General features: G+C 38.1%; 2 protein-coding genes across 8 annotated transcripts in view; one reads left to right on the forward strand and one right to left on the reverse strand.

Moving 5' to 3' along the window:
• The first annotated feature begins 205 nt into the window (after positions 1-205).
• Positions 206-8594, forward strand: LOC145736432 (uncharacterized). The gene is made up of 6 exons (XM_081990896.1): positions 206-615; positions 1119-1474; positions 1527-1634; positions 1688-1840; positions 1894-2040; positions 8295-8594. The coding sequence occupies exons 1-6, from the start codon at positions 592-594 to the stop codon at positions 8515-8517; spliced, it is 1011 nt and encodes a 336-aa protein (XP_081847022.1). The 5' UTR covers positions 206-591; the 3' UTR covers positions 8518-8594.
• Csgalnact (Chondroitin sulfate N-acetylgalactosaminyltransferase) overlaps positions 8585-16179 on the reverse strand; it is a 33859-nt gene continuing 26264 nt past the window's right edge. For 6 of the 7 annotated variants that reach the window (XM_081990860.1, XM_081990864.1, XM_081990863.1 and 3 more), the window contains 5 exons: positions 13725-13925; positions 10712-11215; positions 10085-10640; positions 9882-10029; positions 8585-9205 (listed from right to left, as the gene is read on the reverse strand). In XM_081990860.1, the coding sequence (XP_081846986.1) occupies positions 8969-9205; positions 9882-10029; positions 10085-10640; positions 10712-11215; positions 13725-13925 (1646 nt within the window). In that variant the 3' untranslated portion in view covers positions 8585-8968. The remainder of the gene's footprint in view (positions 9206-9881; positions 10030-10084; positions 10641-10711; positions 11216-13724; positions 13926-16179) is intronic. The other variant, XM_081990865.1, reaches the window with a different exon arrangement.

Below are 16179 nucleotides of genomic sequence, written 5' to 3' on the forward strand. Positions count from 1 at the left end.
GTTGCATATGTAACACAGAGGGAATAACGTAAAAATGACAGTCGCCAGTTGACTGACACTCTTTTCAGTTACATAACCTTAGAATTTAATTTTTAAAATTTTCTCGGGTTTTTCCAGTTAATTCCAAGTAAACAAACGTTCTTACAGAATACCATCGCGTGTGCGGATTTGTGATGTGTGTTATTATGGCAAAAATAACGTTGAGTAACCTTAAAATTAATCCATTGAAATCAGTGCCGCGGTTACTAACAATACAACTTGAGAACCTGTCCGGCTTCAAGGTTCAATTGACCAACAGACTTTCGTGTCTTTTTTGTATTATACCGACATAATCCCCTAATATGTTCGTCAAGGCTGAATTCTGACCCGCAAAGAGGAACCACGCTTATGATTCTGAAACAATAAAACAGAATGACCGGTCCCAAATCGGTTTTCATCATTTTTTTTTTCACCGCTCTTTGAATCATCGAACTCGGTCCATTTCCCTTTGAAACGTTGCCCCGGTCGGATACGATGGTGTCTCGTCATTTCATGTAGCTGTTTCACGTGTATAAGTGCCCATTTTTTTTTTTGTTAAGTTGCTTGTTCGACATGAGGCCGTTTTGTAGTAGTTGGGTAAGTTAAATTGTTTGCTTTTAGTTGAATCTAATTTCCATTATTGTCCAGAAGTTTCTAAATATTGCAAGTTGCTTCTTCTTTTACTTGTGTCAGTATTAAAGAAGTGAGTGCTTAAATTGTATTGGTGTAGACCATGCATTTTAGTTATTATCGTAATTTAAATTGTATGAATAATTTTATATGGGCTATTATGAATCTGGGCGGAAATTGACTTCCGCGGACACTGGGCTTTATAATAGAATTTCAACCTAGCCAGGAAAATGATTATCTTTGTTATTAAAATACCTAACTTTGCCAATATGGCCGCATTCGTTTTCAAGCTCCATGGAGGGAGCAGCGCGTTTTTGACGTCACTATGACGTAATTTGCCAAAAGCATAATTTAACTAACTGTCAAATTACGCCATTGTGACGTCAAAAACGCTCTGTTTGTATCACGTGACTAATTTACTGAACACTAAATCGATCACATCTTCTTGACATAAACAATTGAATTTCTAGCTCCACTCCATCGTCACCATTCTCGTAGCGTTCACTGTCACGACTGAAAATGAAGCTGTCACTCTCACTGAGTTGCTCAAAAGCGATCCGATCGGATCAGGAGAGAAATTGGTGGCTCTGATCCGAGTACCACGGAACACTCCAACTGACCAGGTGGAGGATGCTGGCAAGCGTCAAGCTCGAGAAACCGGCAAATACTATCCGGCAACGTACAAAGACGATCCTCGCGGAACTAGAGCTTTGAAAGACGAAGATCAACCGATCAAAGATCCTGGAAAACGCTGCATTAATTGTGACAGTCGCGGGAGTTATTCGGGTAGTACGGGGTACGATAGGGGGCGCGGCAGTACCGACAGGTTTGATTGTTTCAACGTTCGGTTGTGGTTGATTGTACGTAAGGTTTTGCAGATATTACGATCCTTATTCAACTTACAGTAGCAGCAGAGGACGGTACGATCCTTATTCACGAAACGACAGAGATCGATACGTTGACGACTACGACAGGGATGTTTATAGGTTTGTGATGTTGTTATTAGGAGGATATTTGTATTTGAATTATTCCGCTCTAGAGGACGAAATAGGTATTCTCAGTATGAGAGTTATGACCCTAGGGAACGTTACTATTCCGGCTCAGAGAGGGGCTACAATAGAGGTTTAGGGTACGACTACGATGCGGGAGGTAGAGAAAGAGCAAGTTATTACGATCCGTACTACAGGAACAGGTACTTGAAGCTTCTTAGTATTTGAGTGGTGGTTTACGTGATAGTTATCTCAGGTATGACCCTTATGAAGATGATTACTACACTAGGGGAGGGTACGACACCGGGTATGCCAGTAGAGGATATGGAGGTGGTAGGCCTGATTATTATGGTGGGAGTGCCGGGTATGCTAAGGACTACAGCTATGGCGGTGATAGAGACCGGTAAGTTTTTTCCAACAAAAAAGCGCTTATGTTTTTATATCGTAACATTATTCTGAATAAGGTCATCGTCGAAGCCCTAATCCGCATATACAGGGTGGTCCAGTTTTAAGTGTCAATAATTCACTATTCGTTAGCCAATCAACAGTCCTCAGACTTGTGAGAGTCCAAATTTGTACTGAATAGTCTAAAAACTTCCTATTTATTACTAGGAATAGTCTTATGATTCGTTTTCTCAGACTGCCATCCTGGTTGAGTGTCTGAAACTGGCATTCGAGAACTAAAAACAGTCCGGAAATCAAGACAAAGATTGTGTTGTGCATGAAACTTAATTTTTACTACTAAAAATAATCTAAAAGTTGACTTTTAAGGTTAGAACTGACTAAAGTCTATTTTCAGGACTTTAATTGGTGTACAACTCAACTTTCTGGACTGGAACAAGTCTAGAAGTGAATTAAATTTTTGCACTCATTTATTTCTTAAAATTAGTTCTTAAGGCTATTATTGTAGCATTTGGTACCAAAATTTTTTACTTTTTTATTGAAGAAACTTTACTTTTGGAAATGTAGTCTTAAACTCGATTTTTCAGTCTTAAAAAGCACTAAAAAACAGTCTGAATTTCTTAGAGATGTTACAATTTATTGCACCCATTAGTGTAGAAGTCAATTTAATAGTGAAGAAGCTTGAAATAACATTTTCAAGATTATGGACAGTGTAGAAACTGGCTTTTAGGCCTGATAAGTCAAAAACCTTGTTGAAACTCGATTTGAGGCACTGAAAACAGCCATTTTTAGCACTGAGGTGTCTAGAAGTCAATTTAATAGTGACAAAGCTTGGAATGCAATTTTAAGTCTATGAAGAATGTAAAAATAGGTTTTTTAAGTTTGCTATGTCAATAACTTGGTGAAGATAGTATTGAAACTCGATTTTCCAAGCTGAAGGCAGTTTTGAAGCACTAAAAATAGTCCAGAATTCGAAGAAAATGAAAAGCAAAGTAAAAAGCACAAAAAGCTAGTTTTCAAGGCAATTTTCATGAATCTAATGTCAATGTCCTGCATCTAAGACTATTTTCAAGACTAAAATATTGAAGTTTGTCTTCAAATTATGAAAACTTACTTTAAATGCAAATTTTAAGCTTCTGATGTCACTTTTTGGTGTTCAACTCAATTTTTAAGGTTTAAATGTACGAAATGTAGTAAAAAATCTAGAAAAAGTAGTTTTTTATGTCTACAAGTCAATTTTCAAAACTAAAGTCTTTCAGTTTGTCTGGAAACTATGATAACTGGCTAAAATGACATTTTTTAAGCTTCTTAAGTGAATTTTCCGTTTCCAAGACAATTTTTAAGTTGGGTTAGGTTAGTTAGTTAGTAGTGTGCTCCAAAATTACCTTAGCAGTCTCTGTTATACAGGGTAAGCCAAAAAATGGAGGTTGTTAGAGTTTGGTCACCCTGTATGCAATTACAGTGGGAAACTGACCGTTTAAAGCCTGGATTCAGTTTCTTTAGCCTTTTTGACGCAATTTTTTATTTTTGCATTTTTCCCGTATCTTTGCTAGTTTAGGAGATATTCCACAAAAACCATTTTTCCTCTAAAAAACCCTCAAAACTTTGACAGGCCATATCTCAGCCAGTTTTTGAGATACAGCAACGGTTAACCACTCAAAACATCCCTTTTTCTCTCCTCTTTCCAATGGTGTGTTTAAAAATTACTTTAACAGTCTCTGTTATACATAGGGGGGATTTTGACCGTTCAAACTTTAGATTCAGGTTTCTTAGGGTTTTCTAGGTAATTCTAATTCTTTGCACTTTTTCATCATCTCAGCGAGTTTTCGAGATACAGAAACGAGAAACCACTCAAAAAATCCCAAATTTCCTCCTCTTCAACGTGGAGTGCTCCAAATTTGTTTTGGTGCCTCTTGGCGTACAGGGTGAGCCAAAAAAGTGGAAAAACTTGAAACGTCAATATCTCAGCCAATTTTCCACCAACCGAGACGTTTAACCGCCCAAAAAATCCAGTTTTTCCACCTTTTTCACGTCAAACTCAGTAGCAGTCCGTTCGTGGGATATTTACCTATTTTACCGTTCAAATCCTGCAACAAGGAAGCAGACCGAACAATCTACAATATTACTTTGTGTTTATGGCGCCCAAACCGAAACTACACACAAAGAAGACAAGAAGTCCGATTTATTTTGTTAATAAAATATTATTTACGATCTTTAATCGATAAACGATCCAGGAAGAGCAATTTACTCGTTAAAATCAATCATTTTTGGGTTAATCCAAAAACGAAATTTATGCAAAATTGGACTTAAACGACCCTGATTTACCGACAGAAATAGTTTGCCTAGTTTCAGGCTTGTTTCGCTCACTGGGTGATTGGTATTAATGGTGCAATTGCATAACCCAAAAAACAGGAAAAAATATAACGACAAACTTGAAAATTACCTAGAAACAAAATATCCTGTATTTTTTTTGGGCCATCCTGTATGGAGTTCCAGGGGGAGTTTCGGTGTTTTCAGTGTAGATTCGGTTTCTCTAGGGTTTTTTACGCATTTTTGATTCCCTGCGCTTTTTCCGTATCTCTTCTAGTTTGGGAGATATTTCATTAAAAACATTTTGGGAACTAAAAAGTCCAATTTCCTCTAACAGACCCTCGAAACTTTGACTGGCCATATCTCAGCCAGTTTTTGAGTTACAGCAACGGTTAACCACTCAAAAAATCACAATTTTTATCCTCTTTCTAGTAGTTGTGGGTGTTTGAACGTAATAACTATGGATTAGTGAATTTTATGACATTTAAAACTGGACCATTCTGTATACGACTTGGTGGGTAGGGGTTCGGGTTTATTTTTAATTTATCGTATAATAAAACTCACTGGTGTGAGTGCAGTGAACGAGTGGGGGAAAAGCAAATTCAAAAACTCGTTATCTGTATCGCTTTGAATTAAAATAATTTAGTTACCAAGTGCAGGGAAATTTTTAAATAAAAACACGCGGAAGTGGGTTTGCCAATTAAAGGCCGCCGCGTTATTTGCGATACCGATTTCGTTTTCGCCAATTTTACCCGATGGGACGTTACTACCATCCGGTTGCCCATTTATTTTGTTTGTATTGAAAAAAAAGGCTGTTGCAAACCAGCTTGAATTTGATACGTATTTCGGTGAATCTCGGCTAGTTTGTGAGCATTATGTGATCGTTCCGTTCAATGTAGGACAACGTAAAACCGCACGTAACTCTTCAGTGCGAGCGGCAATAATTCTTCAACGGCCGGCACTAACATTTCGGGGACGAGTGAGTCGTAAAATTTTAATCCGGGCCAGGGCGCTATTACATTCCTCTCGCATTGTACTTGGGAACTGTACGCGACAAAAACGGTTTATATCCGGTCCTCGTACTCGTATATCGTTGAAGATTTACGGTTCGATTTTACGAGGCTGTTACAGTCGCTCTTAACGACCTCCCGGCCAGCTCGTTGATTTTGACAATTGCTACAACAGAGAGCTCGTTTTTGGGCCACCCAGTAGTTTAATTCCAACAATACGCAGCTTAATTGGTCCATAAGCGCCGGTCGACTTCTATCGCATCTTTAAAATTTTCCTGACATTTTCATTCGTTTTGTAATATAAAGTATGATGTATACTAACCCATTGTTAAAAATATTAATCCCGTAACCTTTAAGTTAGAATTGAACCACAATATTGTAGGAAAATAGGGAACAAACGCAACTATTGGCAACACCGTCGAAAAATATTGTTTTGACAGATACAGTTTCATTTCATTGGTAGGCACAGCCTACTAGAATCCGAGGTAAACTGCGCATCGAAATTCACAGCCTACTATTTGCCACCTTTTTAAAGAACGGCCGATATCATCGCCTACTATGGTCCAGGGCACTAATGGGAGCGATATACGTCATCAGTGAGTTTGACGTTTTGAAAATGCATTCGTATTTCTTAGCGATTAGTTACACGCGCTTATTAACTGAACGCAATTCTGACACAAACGTGACCTTCTCGATCTCGACGTTTAACGAGTTGTGTGCGTTGTTGCCCGATTGCTAGTTGATGACTTGACTAAAAACTGCTTACAGAGAGAGACAAAAAAAAAAACTCAATATTGACTAATATTGTTATTCAAAATTCTCTGTTAAAAACTGCGTCAACTTCTATACAGGGTGATTCCAAAGTTGGGGCTTTCCTTTCACCTGCGAATAGGGCTTCAAAAAACAAGGTTCAAGGTTAAATAAATTTTTTTCGAAATGTGAACAATAACGAAGATACAGGGTGTCAAAGTTTTACTGAAAAAACGAAAACAAAAAATAACTTTAACTTAATTTTAACTAACTGACAGGTTATTTCATATCAACACACATTAACAATTTTTTTTTTAATTTTCTAATTTTTTTTAGAACGCGTTATGATTCAAAAAAAGTCACGTGACCACCATGTGATTTTTAGATCATAACGCGTTTGGATTCGAAATCATAGATCGAAAAAAAAGCGTCTATTAAATCAACAATTTTTAGTTTCATCACACTGTCAATCTGTTTCTTTAGTATACTTAAGTTTCCTTGCATCAGAGTCGTTTTGAAGTTGTTGTTGAGTGTTTTTAAACATTCATATTGAATATAAACTGTATGACTTGTCAACATTTAAGTGTGCCAAAAGGGATGTGACGTCATTTGTTGGCCACAAGATTGTAATCAAACGGTGACCAATACAATATCCGTTTGGCAGAGTGGCATATGTCACTTTAAATTTGTTGCTATCTCCACCTAACTCATTAAATTCCAATGGTTTTCTCTTCTTACCACAGGTTTCCTAGTAACGGGTGTTTAATAATTGTTATGGTCTTAGTTGGCTGTGGTATGGTTTGAAATCAAACCGGCGCGGCGGATTGACAGCTGTCATATAATATAATTGTTTGCAAAGTTATCTAAGACGTACGCTTTTTATGACAATTGCCATCCATAGGCGACCTGACCATAACAATTATTATACTGTATGCCTTATTTACGTGTTGTGTTAACGTTCATTAAGAGACATAATACCGCATATGCGAATGCATTCCGGAGATTAAAGTAAGCGTAAAATCTGATCTGGCGCAAATTGTAAATTAAGCGAGGAGATTCTCAGAAAGTCGTAGGGAACGAGTTTAAAGCTGCAGCGAGCCGAAATTCCCCCGGAATAATACATTAAAGTGGCGTTGCACACTTGGGATTGTTGTTTGTACACAACCGGACCCTGGAAAATTGCTTTACCGGGAAATTTATCTTCGCGCCGTCGGATTTTCGTTCAAACGTTGAGTCGATTAAAAGAAAAATTGCTCGGTTGGCATCTTTCCCAGGAACGGTATCAATTTTAATCCTCGAAACGACGCTGCTTATTCAAATATTAACCGGGATAAAGGTGCATTGAAAGCGGGGAGCGAACTTTCAGAAATGGCACTCAATTTTTTTTAAGAAGTTGGGTATTTCTTTTAAAACCGGAATGGATTAACTGATTACCGGTGGAGGAAATTGCAAATCCTTTTTCCATAAAAGTCTGTTTGGTTCGTATAGTTTGAACTGTTTTATTAAACTACTAGATTATTGGATCGCAGGTGAAAATCTGCATAAATCACTATAAGGGAGCCAGAGATAAATTAAAACTTCCGAAAACGAAATTCCCAAAGGGATTCGAATGTAAAATCTGGATTTAGTTAGAACGTATGGATATCCCTTATCCTCTTACAGTTCGCCCATTATTGGCTATTTATTAGGCTTTTTGGGGGGATATAGATTCAGGAAAGTTTAAATTGGTTTCACTTCTCCCGGTGATGGATGCGAAAGAGTGTGGCGAACCAAGTCGTCCTATCTTTAAGTGTTATTTTCACGAATTTGCACCTCGAAACTTTTATAGCTCATATTTCTCTTTCGAGTAATCTTTTTAGGTTCACTCTCCTAAACTAACACAGCAAAGAGGCCCATTTTTTATTTATTTCATGCGATTTTCAACTTTATTTTTAATTTTTAAGGTAAAAGTAGTAACTTGAAGTTTTTAATAAGTAATCTCAGTTATTGTGCAATAAAAGGCTAATCCTAGCAAGAGCCTTAATAACTTCTCCGGATTCACTTTCGGTAGTCATAAAAGGTAAGAAGTTTATATCGGAAAGATCTGGAGCTTATCTTTCGTGAAAGTAATTAACTTCCGTACCGGGAGAGAAATTTCCTCAAAGTTTTGCTTTGTGTCCGTGAATGGTTTTATTAACTGTTACAGGTACGGAGGTGGTTACGGTTATGGCAGTAGCGGTTACGGTACTAACAGCTACACTGGAAGCAGATCCAGATATCCGACGTACGATTACGACAACGGATATCGGCCCACTAGTTACTTGTACGATCGACCATCTTCAACGACTGCCGATCCGCCCAAAAACACTGACGATGACAGAAATGACACTTCCGGTTCGTCACAAAATGGAAATAATCGTGGCAATTGATTTTTTTATTCAACATTTTTAGTTTAGTTTGTTTAAAGTGGTGAATAGGCTTAAAAAAAACACCAAATTTCTAATCTTTATTATTATTTATTTTAGTAAAATTGGCCACATGTCAATTAAATCATATTCACTTGCATTTACCAATTTGTATAAATAGACATTCAGACATTTTTAATGTGGCCTGTGCAACAGTCTTACAAATATAAGTAACAAAACAGTTTTGGAATAAACTATAAAAAATTAAAGAACAAATATTTCACGTACAATCAACCTACACCGACAAAGTTAGTTCTAGATCAGGATTGTTTTGTTAACTTTGATGTCAGGATGACAATAAGTCAAAATATGGTTTACTCACCGAACTAACTGGTCGTTGTCACCAATCACTCAACACTTACCACAAAGTGAGACTAGAAACAAATACTGGAGTTTTAAACACTTGAGTTCAACGCTATCCCTTAACGACACCCTGTCTGCTTGCAAGGTTTTTATTACGGTAAGAAGAACCTTTCATGGGTTTTAATGGGTGTACTGGGTACTTAATGGGGCTATTATTGGCGGCTATATCGTCCCTAAAGGCTAGAAAACCCAATTGGGCGTGCGAAGCTTCGTTGAGGGCCCTGGACCGGATGCAAGCCCGATATTGGTCCGTTGAAAGTTTTTGACCTCCAGGACCACCTGAACACACCTGCAACAAGTGTGTGACACTCAACCACCACAAGACGGTAAAAAATCTAAGACATTGTAGGCAAAGTGCTTCCGCGTACAGTTTTGTCGAGTTAACAAACGACGAAGGTGATTAGTTTAATAATTTAAGAGGGTGAAAGTAGTTTGCCGTCGCAGATCTTAATTAAGTTTTGTTTAGCCAACGGAGCGTAATTAAAATTTTTAATCAACTTGTTGAGAAAGCGGAGAATAAGTAATGACTCCGGAGAATTTAGTTGTTCGTTTTATCAATATCAACGAAGGGAAACATTGTGAATAAATTTCTCGAAATCTTCAATAGGGATCAATCAAAATGTCCACCGAAAGTGCAGAAAGAAAACCTGCTGCACACGTAATCTTACCACAACATTGGTTAGATATTAGAGCAGAAAAATAACATGAGACAGCAAACAGTTTTGGCATGAATCGATTCAAGACTGAGATGTTTAAACGTTTCCCGCTGCTTAAAATGAAATAAGTCAATCGAGCAGTTCCATTGTTCGGTTAATGAACTGGCAAATGCAGGCGTTGTTGTTTGAAATTATAATGCTTCAAGAAATGAGATTTCAAAAACGTTCAGGGTGTTAAGAAATTCGTAACCTTCATCACTCTGGATGCTTTAGTATGCAAAAAGTTGTAAAACAACAAAAACGACTCACCTTGGGATGCCAAATATGAAAAATGCCCGGATCAGTGGCTCGTATCACTTTGACACTACTGGTGACGTATTTCCTGTACAGCATAACGTCCTCTCCACCCCACCCGACGATATCCTCGTCGAAGCCTTTAACTTTAAGAAAGTCTGATCTGCAACAACACAACATTTGTTAACTGTTAGCTTAAGTAGTTTGAACCAAATTACCTGTACTGACACGTCATGCCGTAACCAAAGTCTCTCCAAAAGCCCGTATCACGCGAAATTACCAACTGTTCAGTCTCGGAAGGCATATCTTTGCCTTGTAACGTATACACGACGTGCGGATTGTACAAACTAAACACTACCGGATAGTACACTTTTTTGCCTGGTTTCGTGTTCCACCTACACCGATCCAGAAACCGGGCGCTGAACACAATATCGACATCACACATAAACAACAGCACGTCCCTTTGGGGTGGTTTGTCACTGTCCAAAGCGCGTTCCGCCCCCACCCTCAACCCTTTGCCTCTCGAAAACGTCTCGTTTAATGCCAAAAGCCTCAAATTAAAGGCGTTCCCTCCCGAGTTTTTCAACATCAATACTCGAGACATGATACTTCGGGCCTCCGCCAAACCCTCTTCCCCAAAGTAGACCACGGTTAAATGCACTCTTTTATCGTTTTTAAGTCCAATTTTCACGAACTTGTCCATAAAGTTCTGGAATGTGGCTGTCCTACCGCTTAAAGGCAGGATTATGTGTATCAACTCTTTGTCTTTTGGGCCTGAAACCAAACAGTCACAAATTAAATCAAGTGGCAAACATCATCTGAACTGCATCAGGCTAAAATCTTACCAGCCAGTCCTTCACTGATAACAGTTTGCAATGGAGCAAACGGCCTCACAACCACAATTTTCGTAAACCCTCCCAAACCGCCGTGTTCCACGCTGTTGCCAGTTTTATTCGTCCCTCTGCTCTTGAAGTACAGCTCAAATTGCGTTCCTGTGGTGGGCTCTATCCGGTACATACCCTCCAGAAAATCGTCCAAAGTGTACCGTTTTACTTTGTCAGTCACGTTCCTATTGAGGGTGTCCAGTCCTTTAGACAACGCCTCCAGTAAATCCTTCCGTTTGTAGCCGATCGGTTTTTCGACCACGCGTTTACCCAAACCCAAGTCCGAAGGGTAAACTCTGCTGTAGGTGAAATGGTTGAAAGGGACGAGCTCGTATTCGTTGTTTAATGGGGTACCGTGCAAAATTTCCGCTTGCATTATTTGTTTTTTGACGTAGTTGGAGAATTCTGTGTTTGTTAGTGGTGTTTGCGATGGATAGGACTGGCTGTTGAACCGAGAAGGACTACCTGCAAACAAATGTTTATCGATTAAAGAACGTAATTTGTAGACAAGTGTGGTCTGTCCAAAAAGCGACCATAGGAAAACCGTGTAACGGACAGAGAAACGTAATTGCGAGAAAGACAGAAAACGAAAAAAATATCAAGTAGGCCATATTTTTAGCGCCGTTGCCAAACGCCGTAAGTATTCAATACCCTCGACAAACTTACTTACGGCGTTTGGCAACAGCGAGCTAAAAATATGGCCTACTTGATATTTTTTTTCGTTTTCTGTCTTTCTCCCGCGCATGCAATTCTCTACGTTCCTCTGTCCGTTACACGGTTTTCCTATGGTCGGTTTTGGATTTACCACACCTGTATATTGTTGTTTATTGTTCTAGTGAAAGTGTAGTTTGTGTTCATTTTATTGTGTTATCACTATTGTTATTGTTCCTTCATTGTTCTATAATTTGTTGTTGAATTTTTAACTTAAATTCTATTGCCTCTGCAATATGTCGTCCACTTGTTCTTTGCCAAATTGTAAAAGCAATTTGGTGAAAGGCCCAAAAGTGTCAGTCTTTTACTTTCCAAAAGACCCTGCTCGAACCCAACAGTGGATGAAAGCTTTGAACTGGAATGATTTTACTCCAACACAACACTCAGTGGTAAGTACAATATGCTTTCTCAATCAGTAAACTTATTGCCTCTTACATACATAGGTATGTGAGTTACATTTTGAGGCCGCCTGCATTTTGAGAGCAACAAACGTTTACTCTGAAGAAACAGGACAGCTTTTAGAAGTTCCATTGGCACATTTACGTTTTAAAAGAAATGTCTTGGTAATAATATAAAACCCATTTACCAGTTTTGCTTACCTAGCTTCAAGGATTTTTCAAATTTTCTTTGATTGAGCAGTTTTCACATTAGTTTGTTGTACTTTCCAGGACAAAGGGTTCTAACCAAACTTGCTTTGGCTGGACTTTATTGGGTATAAAAAGATTCTTTCTTCTTTGATGAAATTCTTTGATTTTTCACTCACAACTTCTAATCAACTACACGAAAAAATAAAAAAAAAACGTATTTTCTACTGCATCTGCATAGGTTTGTGTACAAAACGTGACATTCTAGGCTTTCTTGTACAGAGGGCGGTGTCGTCACCCATAGTTATGTGGCGGATCCTTTACATAAGAAACCAATGATAAGAAGAGAGAAACTGTTAAAAATCTATAAGATAGAAGAAAATAGCGACAAACTTTGTAAGTGACAGTCTGCCGGATGTGACGTAATTATAGACGCAGTTAGTCATGAAATATCAATCTTTCTGTGATCAAGTAGGCATGTGATCAAACTGATGCATAGGTTGGTGTAATTTTCAACTTGTTCTTACCACAAGCTCTCCTTGTGTAATTTTTCAAATTTCCTTATTACTTAAAGGAAATGTTAATTAAACGGCAAGGCCCACAATACGTCTACATCATATTTATCTGAAAGCGCATTTCCCCACAGTTCCATCAATCATTTTCCCGGTTACACATTGACACCCTTTGAGGTCTCCCTTTATAAGTATCACAATAGCCCATTATCGAACTGGAGAAGGTGTAAGTGTTTGATGGTGGAGACGATTTATTGCTTCGGGTCGTCAATTTTCATAAACTTTAGCCAAACCAACTGATTAACCAGGAAATGGAAAAATGACAAAAATCCGGAACATAATTGTCGGGACTTGATATTACAATATAATTCACAGCCCTTCTGCTGGAAATCGCTTTACTATTATCCGGATATTGATTCGAGCCGATAATCGGCTCTGCCATTATGGAACTGCAGATTATGTAGGCGCGAATACAATTTAAATATCCGGTTCCATTTTGATTGAAAGTGCCTTGATTTCTCCATTTTTCACTTAACCCTGACCCAATACTTAAACGTAATGGCTCACGGTTATTAAAAAGCAAATTAATGCAGCCTATTTAAAGAGAATCGAGCCCTAAAGTTAATTTCGCTGATGCTTTTATAATCGACTTTTCTCCGGTTAAGTTTGGTTTTAATTATAATCCGGTAGATAAAAGAACGCTTTTAAATTCCGGCAAGACATTAAACTCTACCGATTTTTTTTTTCGATCATTAGTAGATTTTCTATTTTCATGCTTTAGACTGGGAAAAACCGGACCCAACAGAAGGGTTCAAACCCCTTTAAACTGAGGGGGGATCAGGGCAAAATACATAGTTGGTCGAGCGCTACGAAATAGTTTTCGCAAGTTTGAAGGCAGTAAACTTGGATCCCAAAATGGTAAGTTCCAAACCGAATTGCTTACGTATCCGCTTCGAAGTTTTGCGTACAACTTGTAAATGGATTTCGGTGGTCTGTCGGTCTTTTTTCCAGCTGACGTTTACCACTGATAAATGTCACGTGACAAAACATTCGAACAGTATAGCAGCGGTCACGCGATGGGAGTATCAAAACTCACTCCGGTTTGACAAACGAACTAACCCTACTGGGGATGTATAGTGAAAGTCAAAGTACATTGCAATGACTTACCGTTAGTGTACTGCAACAGTTGTAGTTTTAAAGCTTTAATTTCGGCCGTGAGCCGTTCAATTTCAAGCCGATTCTCTTCTTCGCGTTGTTGCAAGAGTTGTTGCAGCGAAGCCCCAACTTCGGTGGGGGTAAGTAACACGTGATGGCTGGTTTGCGACGACTTGGAAGACGGATCTTTGCTCGCCGAAACGAACGAAATTCCTGAAAAAGTGCTAAATTGAAACTTAAACTCCCCGAAAACAAATCGAGCCGAAAGGAACGGATCCATTCAAGTAACAAAATTAATTTGGCCGATTTCCTTTTGTCCTTTTTGGCGGACGCGTACAATGTTCCCAGGCACAAAAATTGAAAATAATTCCCACAGTTAATTAGCTCAATATTCAGTTCTCTGCAATTTTCTTTATTCCCCGGAGTTGAAAGAATAAATCTCTATGGCACAATGGACGCCCCCCCACATAATGCAGCAAAAATGATGAAAGACGGTCGATACGTAATGACTACAGTCAAAAAAACAGAGGGAAAACTGGAAGACAAATTATTTTCCTCAAAAATAACATAAAAGTCTGTAAAACTCTTTCAGAGATGCACTTTTTTTTATTTTTCTTTGTAGTTCAAGTTTTAGACATTTTTTGATATTTCAAAAAGTTTCAACATTTTTTTGAACTACTTAAGGAGCATTTGGAAGGTTTTCGGATAGTTCAAAGAGCATATTGAAGGTTCTGGAATGCTTTAGAGGCATTTGGAAATTCTTAGACAGTTCTAGAATGTTTTGGAAGCTTCTAGACTAGTTTAAGAGCATTTGGAATCTTTTAGACTGTTCCAAACACTTTTGGAAGCTTCCAGACTGTTTTGGAAGGCTTTCGACTGCTTGAAAAGCATATTGGAGTTTCTGTAGTGTTTTAAAACCTTTTTAGACTACTTTAGAAGCATTTGGAAAGTGTTTAAACAGTTTAAAGAGCATTGAAGGTTCTGGACTGCTTTTAAGGCATTTGAAACCTTGTAGAAGGTTCTAGGAACTTTTGCAAGCTTTTAAACTGCTTTAGAAGCTTTTAGACTGCCTTGAAATCTTTTAAAAGCTTTTGTAGATAAGTTGAAAAGCATTTAGAAGCTTCTAGGCTGTTTTGGAATATTTTTAGCAGCAAATAAGCACAAAAAGAAGAAAAAAAGCAAAAAATCTGTCAAGGGTGTCAAATCTGTCAAAGTTTTAGTAAATGTTCTTGAAATATCTGAGAGTTTAACGTCACGTGACGTATTTTTGACTTTTATATACTATTTCGCCCAACTGTCATCAGTCTAAGTCTACTATTTACAACACACAATCACGTGACAAGACTTAACGAAACCAACGTAGAAAATGGCGACTTAATAACGGCTTTTAGGTAGAAATTCCATATTCGGTTTAATGAAGCTTATATCGAAATCAAAGTAAACAACCAACTCCATTACCTTTCAACCCGCATTACGGGAAAACGGTCGGCCATTAGCTGTGGCAACCGCCGCCATTTTCGTTTAATGTTAACCGTTTTGTCTTTGGTTCAAGTTTTCCTTTTGATTCAATTATTTCGAGTTTGTCCTTATTTTGTACAGTTCGATACTTGATTCACATTTGTAGGTGGATAAAACAAGGTTCCCTTCATCTGATACACGTCGGGGCGTGTTTGCCGAATGAATTTGTAATTAGCGGCGTTGCCCTTTTTGCGTATGTTTGACGTCGAATTCAACAGCGAAATTGGTCCAAACACATCGAGGGAGGTTTAAATGAAAATTGAACTAACTCGATTTGTGAGCACTGCGTCTAATTAACGTTGCAGTGGAAAAAGAAACACCGTCCAGACTACACAGAAACCGTTATTTATTTTCAGAGGACACTCGGAAAGCTGTAACGCCAACAAACAACTAGAAAACTGCTCTTATTTATCATTTTTCCACGGAAATAATAAATTACTGGCCCCATTTCCTTTTACCTGCTACTAACTACACGCAATAGAGTAATTTACTATTTGTCGACAAAACGAGTGTGACGTCATCGGACAGTTGATTGAATAACACTGTTTGATTCCTTCAAACTGTCAAACCACGTCACACATTATGGAGAGCTTACTCCTGATTGGTTGACTGACGCGCAATCTTGCAGCTATAGTGAAATCAAAACAAATTGCGTTTGACGTCACAAATTCCAATACTTACTTTAGTTAGGTTTTTTGTCTTAAAACTTGTCATGTGACCGACCACGAGATATCAATATCATTGATAGTCAGCCATATTTGAAATCATATAATATGGCTGAGCAAACGTTACAAAGTAGACACAATCACTTAATTGCTTCGGTAAACACTGCAAAATGTTATCAAATCATCTCGTTTTGCAACTTCCTACTAATTTGGTAATTTTCCTGTGTTTGTATTTAATCCACTACAGAAACCATAAATAATATGGTCAATCTAATGGATGGTAC

Source organism: Ips typographus, linkage group LG12 (assembly GCF_016097725.1).
Source record: "Ips typographus isolate SLU linkage group LG12, UJ_Ityp_2.0, whole genome shotgun sequence".
Lineage (NCBI taxonomy): Eukaryota > Metazoa > Arthropoda > Insecta > Coleoptera > Curculionidae > Ips > Ips typographus.